The sequence below is a fragment of the Accipiter gentilis genome, chromosome Z (genome assembly GCF_929443795.1).
Source record: "Accipiter gentilis chromosome Z, bAccGen1.1, whole genome shotgun sequence".
In the NCBI taxonomy this organism is placed as follows: Eukaryota; Metazoa; Chordata; class Aves; order Accipitriformes; family Accipitridae; genus Astur; species Astur gentilis.
In genome coordinates, this window is record NC_064919.1 from 72672956 (window position 1) to 72694232 (window position 21277).

Here is a 21277-nt window from a genome sequence, read left to right on the forward strand (position 1 = left end):
GTGCTTTGCTCTGCAGTATGGCCCGATCTTGCAGGTCTTTTCCAGGTTTCCAATGTAATTTCACAGTTGTCTGAGTGAAGACTGGATTGTTTAGAACCTACATTTGATGAAAATAATAATTCACTTAATGGTGAGCTTTTAGAGTACAGTAATCTGGGGCTCTTGGAAAGCCCTCCCAATTTGCGTACTGTTTCACCATGCTGTCTTCTGTGTGCTGTCTACATGAAGTCTGCAAGGAAGTCTGTCTGGAGGAGGTTTGACTGTGAAGAGGTGGGAGGCTATCTACACTTAGCAGTGTCTCAGAAAACATTATAGCACCTCCTCCTACACAAATAATTACAGGACAGTAAGGAAGTTACTAAGTGAGAGGGGAAACATGCTCTCAGGAGGGCAGCATGTGCTAATCTTCTTTTAAAGAATAGTTTCTTTAGCAGAATTGGCCTTGTGATGTCCATAGTTGTAAATGTGCTCACACTGTTTGAAGAGCTAGAAATACAATTACAGCTTGTTTTTTCTTATTTCTTTACTTTTCCACAGAGAATTTGAAATGTGGAATTAATCGATGTGGTGTTCTAAGAGCAACAGGAGCTGGTCTTTGTATTTGCAGGAGGGAGCTGTAAGAGACTGAATGTGGGTACTTTTACGTACGCTAAACATATTAGTATGAATTGAATAATGAGTAACCTAATCAGATTTTTAGCCAAGCTTGCCTGTCATACTGTGAAAATTGCCAGTTATCTTGGACCTTAAACCAAGTAGATCCTTCCCCACCCTCCAACCTGTTTGATTTAAGAAGTGAGTTCCTTATAAGAAAGCAGCAGTGACTCAGTTTAGTGACCAGAAACACTTCCTCAGTGCAGGCACTGCCATAGTCCACAAGCTGTCTCTTAAAAAAACAGCTTAAAATGGTAACAGCTTCGGCCTGAGTCAAGAATGGTTTGTCATGGTCATGGAGATTGCTGGCAATGTCAACAGTCGTAGGCTCCCCTTGGCAGCAATTGTAGCCGTGGTCAAAAGTACAAAACAAAATGACTCTCAGGAGTATTTCATAGGTGATAAAGAGATGCCAGAAGAACAAGAGTAAGTAGTTGCTTAAAATCCTTTCTGGTGCCGGAAAATTTTATTTGTTTATAGGGAAGACAAAGCTAGAGTCATTCCAGGTCTGAAAGTTGGTCACCAGATACAGGATGCCATCTCTAGACTGATGGACTACCTGTTCTTCTTTCTTCCTAGCTAAGAAGCTGGTTCAGACAGGTCTTTTTGAGCAGTCTTGAATGATTTGTAGTAATCTGAGCAAACATTTTTCTATCTTTCACTTCTCTTTGGACTCAGGAGAAGGGAAGGTTGGACCAGATGACCTCCAGAGGTCTCTTCCAAAATCAAGCATTCTGTGATTCTCTGATGGATAAACCCTCTGTTCAGTATCACGTTGATCAAAGAGCAATTGCTTTGTGCTGGATTTTGAATGTTTTGTACTTTGCCACATGCAGCTGTAGACAGTGTCCGTGAATCCACTAGTTGGTGCATCTGTTGCGGTTGTGCTGTGACATTCGATGTGGATTAAGGTGCTCCAGCTGAGATGTTTTGGCTGAGAAATGCAGAGTTCCACTTATGGCAGATGTAGTATTAGAAACCATGTCTGGCAGAGGTTGACAAAATATGACTTTGAAGCATTTTTTAGTGCAGAGTAGTTCTGCTCCCCCTTACAAGCAAACCATGTTAAAATGTTTGCATACTAATTACTGTGCACCTATCTCGTTCCTCAGATTGTCCCTTTGACACACAACTTTGCCAGCAATAACAGAGCCAATAAGGCAGCACAGCACACACTCCTGATGCCATGTCCCTAGGCACTGGATCAAGGTCCAAGGTATGGTTATGTGCAATTCCAGTGGCTGGTCCAGGACTCACTTGGTGGCGGAGGCAAAATCCACCTTTATCTCCTGCAGGAGGAGGAGGAGGATTGAGGGGGAGTCTGCCAGTTTGGGGAAGTAATGGAGCAGGAAGGAAGCAAACGTTTCCTTTCCTTTTCCCACATTATCACTGAGCTCTTCAAGGCAGAAGGGGGATACATGTGGAGGAAGAGAAGAGTTTGTTGGAGGCAACAGAACTGGCATAGAGGACATGGGCAGACTGGGGAGTGGATATCTGATGGGGAAATTGTGATTATGCTGTATTTGCAGCAACATCTAAATTCTTGCACAGTTAATAGTAATGTTACAAATGTTGCTTTAACAGCTTCATTCTCTGTCACTCCTGTCACCTTTTCTGTGTATGTTCTCAAACATGACCAGAATACATTTTCTCTTCTGTCACTGCCTGCCTCTACTTGCTCCCTGATATTCAATGACTTCAATTTACCTGGTGTTAATGTAACTCCAAAGCAATTTGGAATTCTATTCTTCTGAAAGAACCTGAAGCAAAATGGGGCTCTTTCCTGCAGACATTCGTGCACGTAATTAAAATCATTCAAACAGTTAAGCGTACTTAGAATTGGGCTCTGGATTTGTACTTTATTGGTAATCTCCCATTGAAAACCAAGGTTAATTCATCCCTGTAGTTATAGTTTGTAAGCATTAAAATGCCTACTTACCAGGTTAAAACTGTTGACTTTGGAAGATTTAACTGTCTGGATATTAAGTTGTTTGTGCTGTATGACCTGGAAAAAGATTCTATTTAAAAAGTGGAATGATTTGCATTTGTATTACCTCACAGACATTTCAAGTTTGTTTAATGGGCTTATTTAAAAAATGTCTTCATTTTGGCTTATGCGTTTTTTTCAATAGAAGCTTCAGGGCTTTATATACAAAAAGTGACATAGCTCTTCTGTTTTCAGCGCTTGAGAGGGGGGTGTTTCAGTTTGATTTGAGTTATGTATGGGCTAGCTCAGCACCTACAAAATTCAGGCGTATAAAATACTTTTTTCTTACTTTCTGATAAGACAATTCACTTGACTAAAACCCAGATATTCTTACATATTGAAAAATATTCCTCTCATGTAAAGAAAAGTCCGACTTTTTATTTTTAATGAAAACCCCAATTTCCATGCTATAAGACCAAGTTACAAGAATGTGTGGTGGTTTGACTGGCCAAGGCTCTGGGAGCAGCACTCACTGCTCTGACTTTCCATTGAGAAGGTTTCCTGAGCCTTCAGAAAGCCAAAGGTAGGCACAGTCCTGCCACAGGCTGCAGGCAACCTTGCCTGAAAAGCCTAGCTAATTTATGGGCAGTGCAGGAACTCGTGGGTAGGGAGTTGCAGAAAGCCCATGCGACTGTTGGAGGTTGAGGTGGGGGAAGGAGACTGTGGATGAGCTTCCTTGCCAGGTACCTGTACCCTTAGCTAACTGTGGTGGTTTGGCTTGTTGTGACCATGGGCTTTGGGTGGGTAAGAGCTGGGAGGTGGCCAGCTCAGTCTGTGCAGGCTTCTTAATTTAGCTACAGAACAGAACAAAAATTTGGGGGATTGCAGGGAGAAAGCTCCCTGGTCCCTCTGCAGAGGAGCAATTCTAGGCTCCTCAGTTCCTGTTCACCAGATCTAAGTTGACTTGCATGGGGCTGTCCTTGCATCTTTAACTGTTTGCTTCATGGTGCTTGGAGAACTGTGCTGTTTCTTATAGGGTTTTGACAGAGATTTTATGGGTAGCAGAGTGTTGTCTGTACACATTATTACATCATAACTTAAAGTGATCAGATACATGGCCAGTGGGCCTGTGTGTGCAAGAATGGGTCATACCTGTACTCTTGTTCTGACTCTGATTTGTTCATTATCTGGATTTTTGCATTACCTCAGGTAGTGTCTGCCTCTCTTCCCATGCCTTTGGATTGTGGAGCGCTGAGTGTATGTAGGTAGCTAAGCCCTGTGATCTTTGGTTGGTGTCAGGGGCACATAACTGGTGATGAACACTGGAAGAACAGCTGATAAGCGAGGCAGTTACCTGTGGGGAAGCTGAGTCACTGCACTATCTATAATCTCTTTTTTTCTGAGTTGTTTTTGTTTTGCTCTCCTGGGTAATCTTTTTATGAAACAAAGCTTGTATCGCCCAAGCAGTTTGAATGCTAAAGATAACTAGACTGTGAAGTCTGAATTGCATTGCTCTTGGCAGCACCTTTTGACTTCCAGAGATATGTCATGTCTTTGATGGAGAGAACAGTGCTCAGCCATCTTAAAAAGGAGGTGAAACACAATACTGAGGTGCACCAAATCTATTGTTCATGACTAGGCTTTGCTATTGCTTGAAATAGCAGTGCAGCTAGGTAAAGATTCATAGGGCTTTTTTCTTGTTTGATTGATTTTTAAGGCCAAAGAGGACAGTGAGAACAGACCAAATGAAATTGAGAGAATGTCTGCATTGGTCTGCTGTGTCCCAGAGGTCATGGAATTTGTCCTAGCTGTTCTCCACAAGAAACATGTTGTCATCTGCTGTCAGTCACTGTAGAGGTCTCATTGACAAGTATGTTTTCGAAAAAGTTAGGCTGCACTGCATGTGAGATTTCAGCAGTAGTCACCAAGGGATGTCGTCTCCTAAATATAGGAGGACTACAGCAGGTAAAGCTTTTAATGACACCCAAAGCAGTTGTAAAAGACTCTACTTCCAACAGCTGTTGGATAACTCCCAGCGCAGAGACAAGAGGAGCTTGAGATCTATGGGAGAAGGGGAAGGGAGTAAAACACGCCAAAACTTGTGAAACTTTGCTTCTATCTGTTTGTGGGTTTTCTGTGACTTGTGGATCTTCAGGGTGTGATTGCTGCTTCTGGGAGCATATTGGGCATTGCTGTTCAATTCAGTACCTCTATTTTAGGTGCTATTTACCAGACTGTTGTTAAGAGGGTTGACTAGAGCCAACAGTGAGGCAAGGGGAAGGCAGAGTGAAGTTCAGCTACACTTGCTGGTTCGAATAGTATGTTAAAGCTTAGCCACCAAAAATATTAGCTTTGCTGTGCCTCTGTGGGACTGAAGAAATGATTCTGAACTGAAACACGCTCTCCCTGAGGGACTATTTTCAGCACTAAGCCCAATTATTTTTTAAATGGGGAGTTTAGTCCTCCAGGGAAGCCATAAATATGTCCATAGCGGAGATATAGTCGGTTATATATTCCCAATTGTCCTATTACAGGAATTCAGTAAAGAAAATAGGAGACTGCTATCCCTAGTAAAAGTACTAGCAGCTGTTTTCTTGCAATCTAAGAGATACTGTACATTTTACTCTTGAATATCTAATAGTGTTCGGCCGCATATAAGTTCATGAAAATTTAATGTCTCAGTGGTTGAAACTGGCCACTTTGGGTTTTTGGATCACAGCTGGTGCAGACATTTTGTCTCTTGATAATTGCTTCTAAGGTTGACAGACAAGAAACGAATCTTTTTTTATCTTGGGGGAGGGGTGAATAAGCAGACACAGAATAATTTACAGTTGAAAGGAGCTCCAGAAGTCATCTGGTCTATCCCCTGCTCAAAGCAGAGCTAACTCCAAATTAGATGAGGCTGTTGAGCCACACATTGAGAATCAGGGATGTAGACTGCAGCCCTGCTGGGCTCCCACTCCAGGGCTTAACTGGTCTTGTGGGGAACTTGTTTTTTCCTTATGTCCGAGTGAACAAGTCTTTTTCCTCAAAGCTGCTTTCTAGCCAGTTGGTGCTACTGAATAGGATTGTCTGTCCTGGGTCCATCTTGCCTTTGAACTTCTTAAGGTTCCTGTCATCCAGCTTCTCTGCTCTGCTGAAGTTTCTTTGAATACCAACTTTTGCCTCCAGAGCATTAACCTCTTCCACCAACTTGGTTTCACCTGCAAACTTGCTGAGGTGCTCCACATCACGTTGTCTCTGTCACTGATGAAGATGTTAAACAGAATTGGTTTGTAATCAGCTGCAAGTTAGACTTTGAACCTTCACTCACAACCGTTTGAGCCTGACAGCCCAGGTAGTTTTTCACATAACCTTATAGGGCACTTGTCTAGTTGGTGTCTTCCCCGTTAGACTCCCGTATTAAGGGAGGGTAAGTAAAGTGTTGAAGTAAAAGGAAAATTTTATTTTCCCCAAAGCCAGTCATTCTATCCTGGAGGGCAATCGGGTTGGTCAGTCATGATTTGCTCTTGCTAAATCCATGGTAGCTGTTCCCAGTCACCTTTTGACTGTTCATAAGCTGGAAGTGGTTTCCATGAGGACTTGCTCTGTGATCTTCCTTGGGACTGAATGAATCTGACAGACTGTGGTTCCCTGGATTGTCCTGCTTTCCCATTTTGACGATGAGTGTAACTTTCGCCTCCTGCAGTCAACATGACCTGCCAAAGGTGAGAGAGAGTAGCCTTACAGTGATCTTGGCCTGTGCCTTCTGCATCTTCAGATAAATCCTGTCTTGTCCCATCTGCTTACATGTGTCTAATCTATGTAAGTAGTCCTTAACTCAGTCACTTTTTACTAATGAGGAGCAGTTTGAAAAAGAGAAAGTACTAGGCAGAGAGACATGTGGTACTTGAGAGCAGACCTTGCTAGTGAAGACTAAGGCAAGGAGGACACCAAGTACTTCAGTAGTTTCGTTGTGCTGCACTACGAGGTCTCCTGCCCTGTTGAGTAGTGGGCCAGCATTCTCCTTGATCCCTCTTGCTGCTGACATATGCAGGATCTCTCTGTTGCCTTTCTCATCCCTTGCAGGTTTCCCGTCCCTTGCAGGAACTCCAGTGAACCTGTGCTCTTCCTAACTCCCTCCCTGCCTTCCTCCTCTGTTCCTTCTAGGGAGTCTGTCCCTGCTTACACCTTCTGTACATGGCTTTTTAAGTTTGAGCTCACTCAGCAGTTATCCATTCAGGCAAACTTGCCTCCTGCCTTAACTCCTTGTTTTCTTGCACGCTGTTCATATGCTTTAGAGAGGTTGTCTTTCAAGTTCAACCATTACCCCTGAGTTTCTCGGCATTTAAGGTAATTCTCCAGGCTACCACTTACCAATTTCCTGAAGAAGCTAAGACTGCTGCTTTGAAGTCCAGGATCTTTATTCTGCTATTTGCCTTCCTTGCTTTCCTCAGTATTTTAAACTCCTGTATGACATCGTAGTCACTCTGTCTAAGGCTGCTGTCAGCCTTCATGTCCCTTGTCATTTCTTCCTTAATTTGTACCATGTCCATCAGTGTGCCTTGTCTACTTAAAGGAGGGCCTGCAGAATAAAAGTCTTTGATGCTTTCTAAATTGCCTATGCCCTGCTGTTCTGCTCTTCCAGCAATGTCTCAAGAGTTCCCCATGAAAACAAGCCCTGTAATCAGGAGGCTTCTTCCAGTTGTTTTAAGAAGGCTTTGTCCACTTTCTCTTGACTGGGCAGTCTGTAGCATATGCACACCATGTTTACCCCTTGTTCACCACCGTGTGATCCTGATCCACGAGCCTTCATCCTTGACTCCTTGAATCAATGATATGTTGCATTGTTGAAATAGTGGGAAAACAGGGAGCAATATTTTTAAAAAGTGCTAAACAGTTAGTAAAGTGGTGAGAAAATATGTTTGCACACAAGAGGAATATCAGCTTATTCGTCCTCCCTGTGTGACTCGGGACAAGTCATTTCCCCTCTCTTTGCTTCCCCATGTCTCAGACTGAAGTCTCTGTGATAGACACTGTCCCATACATCAGGTCAGTGTGTTCCCTGCCCTGCTATAATGAAGATACCTGATGGGCAAGGACTGCTACCTTCCAAAGACTGCAGGCATCATTGCATTAGTATTTCTGAAAGTACGCTGCATCCTGTCTTCATGGGAGCTGAGATTTGGTGATACAGAGAACCTGGAAGTCCACTTCCCAGTAGCACAGTAGGATGGGAATGTCCCCATGCACCAAAGCAACGCTGGGAGCAAACCTGGTTGCTAAAAACAAGTGTATATTTGTACAGCATTCTCTCATTACCAGGAACATAGGGATTTGGGGCATGACAGTGTAAAAGATCCTACTCTAATTTGCTCTGCCAAGTGTGAGGATTGTGAATTTCCCCAAGTTACATGAGAAAGCTGGTTAGGACAACAGGACAGGATGCAGGCAAAAGGAAATGCAGATGAGTGCATGATGAAAATAAATATTTAAGTGACCTCTTCAAACTACTTATACATGTGGAAAGTCAAAACATTTGCTGTACTTTTCAGCCAGGAGGTACCTTTACATAGTCTTGAATAGCTGCCATCTGCTTTGTTCAGTGTCAGCCAAGTTAAGTCAAGCCTTATTTTCTTACTGTAGTGTTTAATAAGGCTTACTTGTTTGAGTTACAAAACATGGAGGTTCTCAGTGCACTGTGTGCTTTTCTCTGTACGTTCCACATAGGAATCCCCATTTTTAGGGTCAAATATATGCATGAAGACCTTAATTAGGAAAAAATATTTTTCTAAACTATCCTGCTTGTAATGTTCAGTCACTTCTAACTGTGGTGTTTTCCGCCTGCTGCACTCTCTTCTCTGTGTTTTGCATTACCAGTAGCTAAAAGCTACCTGCTGACAAGTTGTTCACCTTAGTTTTCTGCTGTGAAAACTTTGCTGCCTCTCTCGACTTAAATAGTTTCAAGTAGTGTTTGGCACTGTGTTGTATATTGGCCATGGTGGTCGAGTTTAGCCACCTCTTCTGCAACTTAAAGTTGCTAGTGGCCATACATCAGACAATAAAGGTCAAATGGTTTAATTAATCTTAATACCATTTTGAGCCTACTGCTTCAATCAGTTGATCAAGTTTATACATGTACTTATTCTGACATAAAATCCTACTGAAACAAAAGAGACTTCAATGGAAAAAGTGAGGGTTTGCAAGATCCATCCCTTGCTAATATCAGTAGCTATGCCTTATTTTAAACAAGACTAGATTTAGTTTGATTTCTGTATTAGTGCAGGTTACATTGAGCAGAACATTCAATGTATCTCATTGATTTTCCCTGTAATACTGTTGAGACACAAGTCACAGCTCTAATCATTTGTTTTACCATTAAAATTCTGTATGCAGATCTGGTCCCCTGGGATATCAGTGTGTAACCAGATGCTCCATGATCTAATCAGGTTCTGCAAGGAATATGCTATTCCTTCAACACTTAGCAGTAGAAAGCTTCATCAAAATGGAAAATTTATCTAATATTTAAAAGTAAAATGCAGTTCAAAGAGACAACCATGAAAAGCAGGGCTGTACAAGATTTTAAGACATTTCTCAGATTAAACAAAGCCAAATCCAAGCCAGAGTCTAAGATGATTTGTCTTGACTCCATTTATTGTTAAAGAAGAAAATGTTATAGCTGTCACTTCAGTTTATAGGGTTTGTTCCAGTTCAGTTAAAATAGTAACACCATCAGAAATACTGACTAGCAGGATTTCATTAATGGGATACTTATTTGCCACAGCATGCGTGCTTTGGAAAGAATTTTGAAAAGTACCTACAAAAGTATCATCAGCAGGCAGGATTTGTGCTCTGAACTCATTTTGATGCTAGGATTTGGATCTCTGAGGGCCTTGGTGCTCCAGTCCATTACAGAAATACAAGTCCTGCTGACCTTGAAGGGGTTTTGCAAGTGGTGTGAGGTAGGCTGAGGAGCAGACCTGCTTGCTGTGGTGAGTCTGACCAGAAGCATCCCCTCCAGCTGGGACAGCCCGAGTGTGGCTCTGCCTGCGCCCAGACAGTATTTCTGTATGTTCAGAGCCTGCTGACTTCACTGAGCTTAAAGGCATAAGTAAGAGCTAGAAGAGAGTGAGGGAGTGCCCAGACAAACAGTGGAACAGGCACTACCTCTCCTTGAAGTTCCTGCAAGGTACTGGAGGGGTAAATGCTGCCAGACAAATGTAGTGTATTGAGAAAAAGGGCAGGGGAGGAGTTCATTGGTAAGTGTTGGTACAGGTCAGAAAATTATGTTCATTAAGAAAGAATCACTAATGACTTTTAATATATGAATACAGTATTGATTGTTTTCCGTTGTTGTGTTTTTAGGGTCTCATGACTCGTTTAGCTTCTACATTGATGAAGCCTCTCCAGTTGGGCCTGAACAGCCAGAGACGGTCCAGAATTTTGTGTCTGTTTTTGGGACTGTGGCTAAAAAGCTGATGAGGAAGTGGCTGGCTACACAGACCATGAACTTCACCAGTCAGCTGGGGGCAGGTATACGGTATTTTGATCTTAGAATTTCTACCAAGCCCAGAGACCCAGACAATGAACTCTACTTTGCTCATGGTTTATTCAGTGCCAAAGTCAAGGAGGGTCTGGAAGAGATCAATGCATTTCTTGCTGATCACCCAAAAGAAGTGGTCTTCTTGGACTTCAATCACTTCTACGGGATGCAGAAATACCACCATGAAAAGCTTGTCCAAATGCTCAAAGACACGTATGGAAACAAAATGTGTCCTGCTATATTTGCCCATGAAGTCAGCCTCCAGTACCTGTGGGAAAAGGAACACCAAGTGCTAGTGTTCTACCATAGTCCAGTGGCTCTCGAAGTACCATTTCTTTGGCCAGGCCAGATGATGCCAGCTCCCTGGGCAAACACAACAGATCCGGAAAAACTGATTCAATTCCTCCAGGCATCAATCACTGAAAGAAGAAAGAAGGGCTCCTTTTTTATATCTCAAGTAGTGCTGACGCCAAAGGCTAGTACGGTGGTGAAAGGGGTTGCTAGTGGTCTCAGAGAAACAATCACAGAAAGGTAAGTTTCTGGCAGGTAACGTGCTCAATGTGTGTGTTGGTAATGCTGCTTTTCTAATTCCTTTTAAAGAGACTACAGCAGATGTGTTTCTTCCATGCTACTGCGGGTTAGTCAGAACTTGGGCATAATCCTAAAATATTTAAAGAGGAACACTTTGAAGGAGAAGCTTTTGTATCTTGAAAGAAAATCCAGCACTAAAGCCTAATGAGATTTTATGGGATTGGCTTAGCCTTTTTTTTCAGAATGTAGGTTTTTCCATTTGTTTTGTTTTTCAAATGTGGTTTCTTAGCATAAGCACTGAACATCTTGCCTCGGATTTCCTTACTGGATGTGGATAAATCTGTCAGAATTATCTAGATTATTTAAGTTTTTATTTATGCATCAGGCTTCAGGTATTGAGTAAATAATGTTTTCATTTTGGCTCATCATCAAAGCCTGATACTGCAGAATTTGCATCCTTAACTACTTTTACACACCTTAAAGATGCGTGGCTTTTCTCTCTGCATACCATCACACATTATATCAAAGATCTCAGGACACCATTACTGTGAATTTGCCTCCTAACAGGCCTTCATTTATCATACAAGAAAGAGACTGCAGACCATTGTAGAGGTTCTGAAATTGGAATACTGTGTTGACAGGCCATTAGTTGTTACATTACAAAAAAAAGCTGTCTGTGCAAGACATGCATTATTTATACCATTCTGACTTTGATAAATCACAGCCAATTTTCACCTTAAAGGCATATATGTGTTCTTGACAACTTGGTAGGAAACCTGAAATTTAATGCCAAGACACAAGAGCTATGGGTTTTTTCCCCTTAAAAAAAAAAAAGGGTTGCAGAGTGTAAGAAATTTATAATGGGGGTCAATGGCCTGCTAATGTTCTGCTCTCTGCATGGATGTGCCTGTGCCAGGAAGGTCTATTGGGAGCACTGTCCCCTTCTATGAGATGAATGACGCAGTGCCTGTGACACTGCAACCTGCAAAGAAAACATGCCTCATATTTGAGAAAGGTTGAGCCAGTTTTATGGCAAGTTTCCCAAGCAACTGTTAACTTGAAAAAACAGGGAAAAACTTTACCTGAAATGGTAAAACACTGACACAGAATGTTTTAGAAGCAGTGGAATATGATTCAGAAGTGCTTGTGTGACTGCACTTGCAGCTGTTTGTGTATCCTCCACATATGTTTATATAGGCTCCACTGGACTGGGCATCTCCCTTTCTGCTGAGTCTGAAGAGCCCTTCTCTGTACTGAAGTACTACTTTGTTGATGGATTTTGCTTTTAAACACCTTGTTGGTCAGGGATTTGTTTTCCCTGGTAAACATCTTTCTAAGTGTTCCTTAGAACATGAAGTAGCATAATCAAGAAACCACCACGTTCTTCTTAAAGCTTGCTGCATCAATAAAACAGCCATTAAAAAAACTTTTCTTCTCCAGCTCATAATGTACTTCCTTGAAGCTCTTTGGAAAAACAGAAACTTCAAATGGATTCTAGATATGGCTGAGCTACGAATTACTTAAGCCTTTGAACTCTTAGTATGCCTTTATCTACAGAAAATTTTAAGATTATAACTAACTTGAAATGCCAGTAACTAATTGGGCTGGAATACCAGGAAATGTTGTTTTCGAAATTGCAACTGAGATTTTTCATGTGAGCCACAGGTGTGTAATCACGTCTGCTGCATGAATACTTCCTTTCCTTTCTTTGCCTAACTTTCTTAACCACTGCAAAAGAAATGTAGCTTTAAAATTATCTCCAAAGCTACTATTTAGTCTTCCAAATGTGGCATCTCGTTTTGAATTTTTATTTGTATTTTTATTACAAAAATACACTGTGGGAAGATACAGGCTTGGAATGTGTGTTAATCTACATAGAAACTAAGCTTTTATATTGAGTTAACTGCTCTAAAAGCAAACATCAAGTATACTCAGAGCTGCTCTTATTTGATGATGATCCTGTTAAAAAATAAATAGATGAGCAGTCAAAGGATGCAGCACAATTAGTAGAACTTACAGAATTCTCTTCAATCTCATGGCATTAATGTTTCAGTAACTTAGAAGTATGTAATTCATACTAAAGGAGCTGAGGTATATGTTCCAGTTGTGCTGTGTTTGCTACCTTGAACCACCTCATAATTATTTGCAAAAAAAGATTATTCTGTACTTTTCAGAATAAATACATAGATCAAATCCAACTACTGTGTCCAGGCAGATAATATATGTGCTTTTGTTGCCAGTTGCTGCATAGATTTATATATTTTAAACTACTTTCTGCTTATTAATAAATGCTGGCAAATAGCTTTGCATTAAGAATGCAGTATCTTCCTTTTGGCAGCAGTTTTGTAACCATACTTGGGTGGGGGTTTTCCCTCACATCACTGAATTTTGAAAGGTCTGAATGCAAGTGTGGAATAAGGTTGAATTGTTCAAATAATTCTGGTGTGGGCTTTTTTTTTCCCCTGAATAAAGTATTACATTTAAGAAATGTTCCTTTGGCATTTTCAAGTAAAACCCATAGTTGTCTCTTTTTTTCCCCCATCTGTACCGTGGCCGTTATTCTGAAAACAAAGCAAAGTTTTGATCCTTTTTGGATCCAGCAAAATATACGAGGTTTTGATCTCTTAAGTTGTTTGTTAGTCATGAGATTATTTACAATTTGAAGAGTAGTGGTCACCTTAGAGGGAGAACCTGGTTTCTCTCAGTTGCAGCATCCATCAGACCAGGAAAACTGCAAGCAGACACTGTGCAGCAATTCATGGTCCTTCCTGCTGCTTTGTAGCTCATGTTGTGAAAGAGCACGGTGAACTATTCCTCCGTAGCCAAGATGGTTCATTTAGTAGCTTTTTATCGTGGCTGGTTGTGGTGGTAGAAGTCCACATGTTCAAACTGCAGTAGAGCAGTGTCCTAAGGTGATACATTTCAGAAGGAGAAGTGATGTTCTTCCTCAACCTGTTCCCCGCAGCACAGACATGCAAGGTGGGAGGCCCACGGTAACCTTGATTAAAAAAAAACAGTTTTATGCTTCTAAGACTGAATTCAATAGAAGATATACCAGGACTCTTTTTTACTGATAGTGCTTGCTCATAAGTTTTGTTGTCATCACAGGTAATGCTCTGTGGGACAATAATTTGAAAGAAGGAGAAACTGTAATGTCATCAAGCTTTCTATCCTGCACAAATACAAGAGGGAAAACCCATTTCTCATAACATCTTCCTAGGACCACAGATCAGCATTACAAAGCTTTGTAACACAGCTTTCATCTTCATCACTTGAATGAGAAGAATTGCTTCCATGCGTGCACGTTACGTTTCTTGGATTTGATGAAAAACTTTGAGGACTAACCATATGTTTTCAGGCTTAACGTTCTGTCACGCACAGTTTAGATGCCAAGAAATACTCTTTGATTAGCAAACAGTATGTACCAAATGAATTATGTTCCCTCAGCTTATTGAATCAAATTCATAGTGAGGCAGCTGCCTTTGGTACATCTGAAAGACCGTTGTGAAACAACCTTTTGATGAGTGTAGAGCTGTTCGTCATAATAATCTAGCTTGTTTTCTGATTTGCAGTGAAATTACTAATTTTATCCCTGACATTGGAGACAAGCATGATACTCTCTTTGTTGTCTCTGAGGTTGAATAATGTAGAAGAAGAAGAATAGATCTCCTTCAGAGGATGCAAAAATCCTGTGATACTTTTAAAGCTTTTGAGAGATAGAAAATAAACACATACCCAGCTGATTGTCACTTGATTTCAAATTAATCTGTAAGGATAATGTTCCTAGCTCACATGTGACTAAATCCTTGCCTACCATGCTAAAGCTTCCCCCTTAGCAACCAAAGCAAATAAAAAATTAAAAAAAAAATCCTGCACATGAGAATGAACCATTGAAGTGGAGGCAAAACAGCCACACTATTAACAAAAGTGGTGGTAAAGTAGGCCACAGAAGCTGTCTGGAAAAAAGCCATCTCTGGGTGCAGGCATAAACTAAGTAGGGTCAGAGTCAGCTAGCGAGTAGGTGGATATTATATGAAAAATAATCCCTGAAGTTGCAAGAAGTGGGATTTTTTTGAGTCAGTTACTGAGGGTGCACTCCTTCACCAAGTCATATCACAGCCAGCTGAATTTTTGAGAGTTTCTGTGTTGCTGGAAGAGTGGGATTTGATGATATTTTCATCCACGCTTGGTACTGACTGACCCCATTCTTATTTTATGTGAAAAAGAAAAACAACAACAGAAATGGCAACTGTGGCAACTGTATTTTGCTAATTGTCTGGGCATCTTTCCTGCTTGTAACCTTGGTGTCTGTCTCCATTATGGGCTGCAGGAGAGCAGCAGGCTCTGATGAGCTGGTTTGAGTTTAGAACTCGGTGACCCCAAAGCAGAACAGGTGGTGTGTGAGCTCTTTAACTGCCAAGCGGCAGGTGTAGACTTGGTCCCTCACTGATACGTATGGTACAAGCATGCTTGTCCCTCAGTGCATTTGATTTTGGAGGTAGCTGTCTTTCTTTTTTCTTCTTTTCTTTTTTTTTTCTTTTTTTTTTTTTCTTTTATCTTTTCATATTCCTTATTTTTCTTTCTTCTTTTTTCTTTCTTCCCTTTTCTTTATTTTATTTTTTTCTTTTTTTCCTTGTTTTTTCTTTCTTCTTTTTTTCTTTCTTCTCTTTCTTTTCTTTTTTCTTCTTCTTTTTATTTTTGACCCCAGAAGGTACAAGCTCTCTTTCTGATATATATACTAGGGACTTTGAAAGTACTCTAGGCAATCTGGACAAATCCATAGTGTTTCTATTCTTCCTCAAGCTGTCCTTAATTACTTTTCTAGTCTTTCCACACAAGAGGCAATCTTTGTGTTTGTACACAGAGCAGCACAGGGAGACCTTGGTTTCATTTGAAACATCTATCTGCCGTATCAACAGGCCTGCACAGTGAAATCCCGAATGAGCTGTGTATGTTCAGGTGGATTTTGCAGGCAAGCATTTTAGTGGCATTTCATCACTGGAGTATCCATCTGCACAAGGATTTTAGTATAGCATTCCCCTGGGAGGTGCTGGGTGGTTGTGTCTGATGGCTTTGGTCATGAACCTTGAATAGCATTAAATTGCCACAAAATACAAAAGCACAGGATTTTTAATAACTTTGTTAGGGAAAAGTATTTATTCTACATACCTATTTAGGTATTGTATGTGGGATTTAGTCCAGAAAGGAATTTGGCATGGTGTTCACCAGCTCTGTGACCACCAGCATTACCGGTGGCTTAGCTTTGGGGTGTTTGTTTGGGGTGGCTGGTGTTTTCTTGTGGGGAGCGGGAGTGTCTCACAGTCTTTTCCTCTATTTGGCCTGCTTGTAACTTTTATCATGTTATGCACCAAAACACCTACTTGCAGTTACAGTATATGCTGTGTGACTACTTGTAAAGATACTTTATATGGTCCCATCATCACACTCTGAGCACAGTCAGACCCTGCATATACAAAAGCAGCAAGCATTTTTCATCACAAAAAGGAAATGTTCATTCCCTCAGCCCCACTGCTGTAAGCTGTTGCTAATGTCTACTTGTCTCAAAGATTTTATGCTTCAATCTGGACGACTGCTGTAGTGAAATTGCAAATGGCTCATTAAGTCAATCAGGTTTTCTTTGATCTTTCTGACATTACTTGGATCACTGAGGAGACTCAACAGCTAATAGATGCTAACAAGTGCTGACCACGGGAGAAATGCATTTGTTGATGCTGGGCCTGGGTCTGCCTACCTGCTTTTACCTCATTGTGAAGGGAACGATTCCTTGATGGGTTGGTCCTTCCTGTCTTCATTTATAAGGTACAAAATGAGCACACAGTTTTACACAAACAAGCCTTTCCAGATTTATTCACTAGGTGGCTTTCAAGCTGATAGTGACTTTCTGTACAAAGACATTTAGTACAAACTCAAGCAAATACAAACTCAGCAGGTATGGCAACATCCATGTCTCTATGTTGTATTAGCACTTGCGTGCTGCAAACCATTGCCTTCAGGTCTATATGAGTAAGTAGATCTATAGGCACATCCTTGTCAATTTTTAAATGGAGAACTGGGCAGTTCTGGACTAACTAACATTCAGTCACTATATGTTTGGAAGTTTCAATTTTTAATCTCCTGTAGCTGCTCTGTGGTCCTGGAGGGGTAGGATGTGGATAGAAATTGTCAAAAAATTCCTGTCAGCTCTTAAAAACCTTGTTGCACATGCTGTATCATTCCTGATGGGTTTGGGCAATTATCAGCATCCTCCAAAGCCATAGAGAGCTTTCAACTGTAATCTAGAGAGAATGCATCCACACTCTCCTAGAGAAGTCACCTGCATATCCCCAACATCTGCAGTGGCTATGTCCCCTTGGATGGTAGGCTAAGGAAGCCTTATCTACAGAAAGTCCCTGGGATCCATTGTCAGAAGTACACCAAGCCTGCAATTAATTTTATTAAATGCTTCCCCGTGCTTACAAACAAGTAGCCTTTGTGGACTGAATGAGCGGTTAGGCATGCAGGCTTTAACCACGGTTGTGTTGGGGCAAAGCATGCAGAGCAAGCAAGTAAGGGATCCTGGCACCCTGATGCCTCATTTGTACAAAAGAAATGCCTGGAACAGAGGGAGTAGAAAAGGACTTGTAAATAGGGAGGGCAGCCAGGCCAAAGGTCTCAGTGGTGTACCGCCTTCTGTATGATGCAGAACTTACACAGGCTATAAAAATGCTCATGTGTTTCTTCTATTAAAACAGAGATGATAAAAGTTTGTTCCCTAGGAATTCAGTAATGTCAGTGGGATGCAATGCAATTCTTTCTTAGGGAGCCACCGTCACTGTGAAAGTTGCTGGTTTGATACAATATAAAGCTTATTTTTTATTTCTTTTGCTCTTAAAGTCTGGAAATGTTTAACCTCATTTTATTGGTCTTTGCTCTACAACTTTACTCCTAGGCAAACCTTTCATAATTCCATTTTCTTCCGGGGTTAATTTTTTTCTTTTTTTGGTGGGGGGGGGCATATAAGATATAAACTTCATGTAGTCAGAGATTATAATAAGACTTTGTCTATAATTATGATAGCACTGCATGTATTGTCCCAGGCTGTACAGTTGCTTCAACAGAGCACAGCCTATTATAGTAAAATGTCTTTCAGTACTTATCTCAGACGGTAAGAAGAATAATAAAAACCATGGCTTTAAGACATTGAATGATCATACAGTGGATTTGATGTTTGGCAAGATTTTAATATTGTCACTGTTGATCTGAGATTTTTTGTAATTAAGCAACTGTCATCCAGAATGTATTGTATCATAAAATAGTGTTAAGATATGAAGGAGACTGAGTGGTTTGAGCGGAGTAGGGACCATGGTGAGATGCAGGCAATTTTGCACTGAAATTTTTTGTTTTCTGAGCTATAGCACAAAGAAGAAACCTTACCGTCATTTGTTTCGTGGTGTGGTATTTAAACCTACTTTGTCTTTCAAACACCGCCATGATGCTCTCAGTTGTGCCAGCAAGCACTGTTGTGTAGTAAATGAAGAATGAAATCAGTTCTTGGTTGATGTGCTCCTTAATTTTGCTGCTGGACAGCAAAGGGGGACAGCCGTGGATGTTTATTCCCTTCCTACTTGGATTTACATACTCTGAAGTCTGAAACTGGCTTCTCTCCTTTTCCAGTGACACCAATTCAGATTACAGCTCTGAGGCAATGCTGTAATCCAAATAATTCCTACAGGTATGGTAGTGTACTGTGTTGCTTGAGTAACTGGGAAGGGATCATTTTAGCCAGCGTGTTCACTGCCTTGTTTCCCAAGGTTTGGGTGGATATTGCAAAGAAACTTAGCTCCTTGTGAGGAGGCTTTCTCTCAGAGCTAAGTTCATTATGGTTTGCCTTGGTTTTGCTGCTTACCAGAGGAAAGCAAAAACAGGGCCACACCACTGTTCCCTGCTTTTGATTGAGGAAAATGCTGAAGCAGTGAGGACTCAACTCCTTGCTACCCTTCCCGGCTGTCTCAAATGAGCTGCTGGTTGTGCAGGGCTCACGACTGCCATCCCTGCATCAGGAGGAGGACCTGGCTCTGCTCAGGTCCACTATTTTTGCATCCTTTCCTTAGCTGCCTTTCACCATCTCTCTCCTCTGACGTACACTCTTCCTTTGTTTTCATTTCTTCAGATAGGCTGTTGCAAGCAGTCAGCCCAGCAAGTTTCATTTCTATGTCACCTGCATGTGCAGTGATGGTTGGGATTTGGACAATTAAGATGAAATAATTAGATCTGAAACCAGAGTGTTACCCTCAGCCTTTAAAGTTGCCACTGGGAGGAATTAGAAGAGGATGTTTTGCACCCAGAGATGCTGTTTCAGGCTGTCTTCGGGAGCTAGGTGAGCGGTCCTGAAGCTTATGGCTGGAAGGCCATCAAGGTGCTTGCGTGTTGTCTAAGGTGGGCTCTGCTTCTCTGAAGAGTATGAGCATGTGGCATGGCGAGTGTCTGCACCCAGTTTGGTCCATCTGTTAAGCATCTTCCTACAGAAGGTAAAGGAGAGCACTCAGCCGAGAGGGGTGAGTAGGGTCACTGCTGCAGCACTGGAAATGAGAGCCCTGCTCTTACCCTGCTGTCACACCAGGCACAGTAATATCTTCTGAGCTTGTTGCTATTCTCAGTTGAGAGAGTGTTTGGCTGATAACGATCTGTCTCACCTAGTGGCGTTTGCTGCTGGTTCCCTCCCTCCATCAGACAGCATTTCAATGCTATTACTGTCTGGCTTTGCTAGAACAGGAGAGACATAAATCCACCTGAACAGTTTTCTCTTGGTGGAAAGCTCCATCCTTGAAGCTCTGCAGTCTCAGGAATATTTGTGAAGTAGTAATCCATATGACGAACATCTGGGGTTTTTTCTTCTAAGCTATTTCTCATGAGAGTTATAGGTGCGCTGTTGCTTGAAAAATATTTTCCAGCTCAGGCAGAACTTTTCTTTATTCTCTAGTAACTGGAAATAATGCATTGAATGGACTGACCACAAGGGTCAGTTACTGTAATTCCCTCTGAGTCCCTTCTGGACTTCTGTCCTGCTTACAGCCATCATCAACCATACTGGCTGTGCAGCTCTTCTCAGGGTACATCTCTTCTGAGATGCAGGCTCAAATCTGCCTTTTTATTTTTTATTTTAGTGGTGTGTATTTTTCTCCAGGCCTATGCTTGTGAACTCTTGTCGTCTCTTAAATAATGTGTCCACTGATGCACAATATATCAGCACGCTGGGTTACACTGACAGAGGCTGTGCTGTCTAGCAGATCTCCCCCAAGTCCACGCTGGGTGGAGGGATGCAGGGTCTCTCTGGGTGGTCTTCGATGCTTGATGCAGGGCAGATGCTTAGCTGAGGCTGATCACCATCAGCATCTGGTGTGACAGGTCTGTAGGAGGAAGGGGACAGCAGCAGCTCTATGATGAATGTACAGCTTGGTCTGTATCCCACAGGAGGAGCATAAGCCACTGCAGGGATTCTCATGCTCAGTGCATGGCTGACATGACAGGTCTGTGTTTCCTTGTGCCAATGGAACAAAGTGGTTCAGCACAACTCCATGTCACAGTGAAGGAGGAAGGAATGACCTCTCTTGGCAACCTCTCTTCTGACACATTTTGAGTGGATGGACCTCCGGGCAGGGACTGGGGGAGCAAAGTCCCTCCCACTGTAAGAGAAGATCAGATCTGAGACCACCTGAGGAACCTGAACATACTGAAGTCTAGAGGACCTGGCAAGATGCATCCTAGAGTCCTGAGGGAATTGGATGGTGTAGTTGCCAAGCCATTCTCCATCATATTTGAAAGTCACAGAAGCCAAGTGAAGTCCCTGGAGACTGGAAAAAGGGAAACATTGCACCCATTTTTAAAAAGGGTAGAAAGGAGGACCCTGGGAAGTATTGACCTGTCAGCCTCCCCCCTGCGCCTGGGAAGGTCATGGAACAGGTCTTCCTAGAAGCTATGCTAAGGCACGTGGAGGACAGGGAGGTGATTCGAGACAGCCAGCATGGCTTCACCAAGGGCAAGTCCTGCCTGACCAACCTAGGGGCCCTCTCTGATGGAGTTGCTGCATTAGTGGACAGTGGAAGAGCTAGGAGATGTCATCTATCTGGACTTCTGTAAGGCCTCTGACACAGTCCCCCACAACATCCTTCTCTCTAAATTGGAGAGATATGGATTTGATGGATGGACTCTTTGGCAGATAAGCAACTGGCTGGATGGTTGCATCCAGAGAGTAGTTGTCAGCAGCTCAATATCTAGATGGAGGTCAGTGACAAGTAGTGTCCCTCAGGGGTCTGTTTTGGGACCAGTACTCTTTAATATCTTCATCAATGACAAGAGACAGTGGGAACAAGTGTACCCTCAGCAAACTTGCAGGTGACACCAAGCTGAGTGGTGCAGTTGACACACCTGAGGGACGGGATGCCATCCAGAGGGACCTGGACAAGCTTGAGAAATGGGCCCATGCAAACTTCATGAGGTTCAACAGGGCCAAGTGCAAGGTCCTGCACCTGGGTCGGGGCAACCCCTGGTGTCATTACAGTCTGGGGGATGAAGGGATTGAGAGCAGCCTTGCGGAGAAAGACTTGGGGTACTTGTGCATGAAAAGCTGGACATGAGCCAGCAAT

The 21277-nt window shown here is 42.1% G+C and overlaps 1 protein-coding gene across 1 annotated transcript in view; it reads left to right on the top strand.

Annotated features, from left to right (window-relative positions):
* PLCXD3 (phosphatidylinositol specific phospholipase C X domain containing 3) overlaps positions 1-21277 on the top strand; it is an 86027-nt gene that overhangs the window by 42338 nt on the left and 22412 nt on the right. The window contains exon 2 of the mRNA XM_049794799.1: positions 9926-10634. Coding sequence (XP_049650756.1) covers positions 9926-10634 — 709 coding nt within the window. The remainder of the gene's footprint in view (positions 1-9925; positions 10635-21277) is intronic.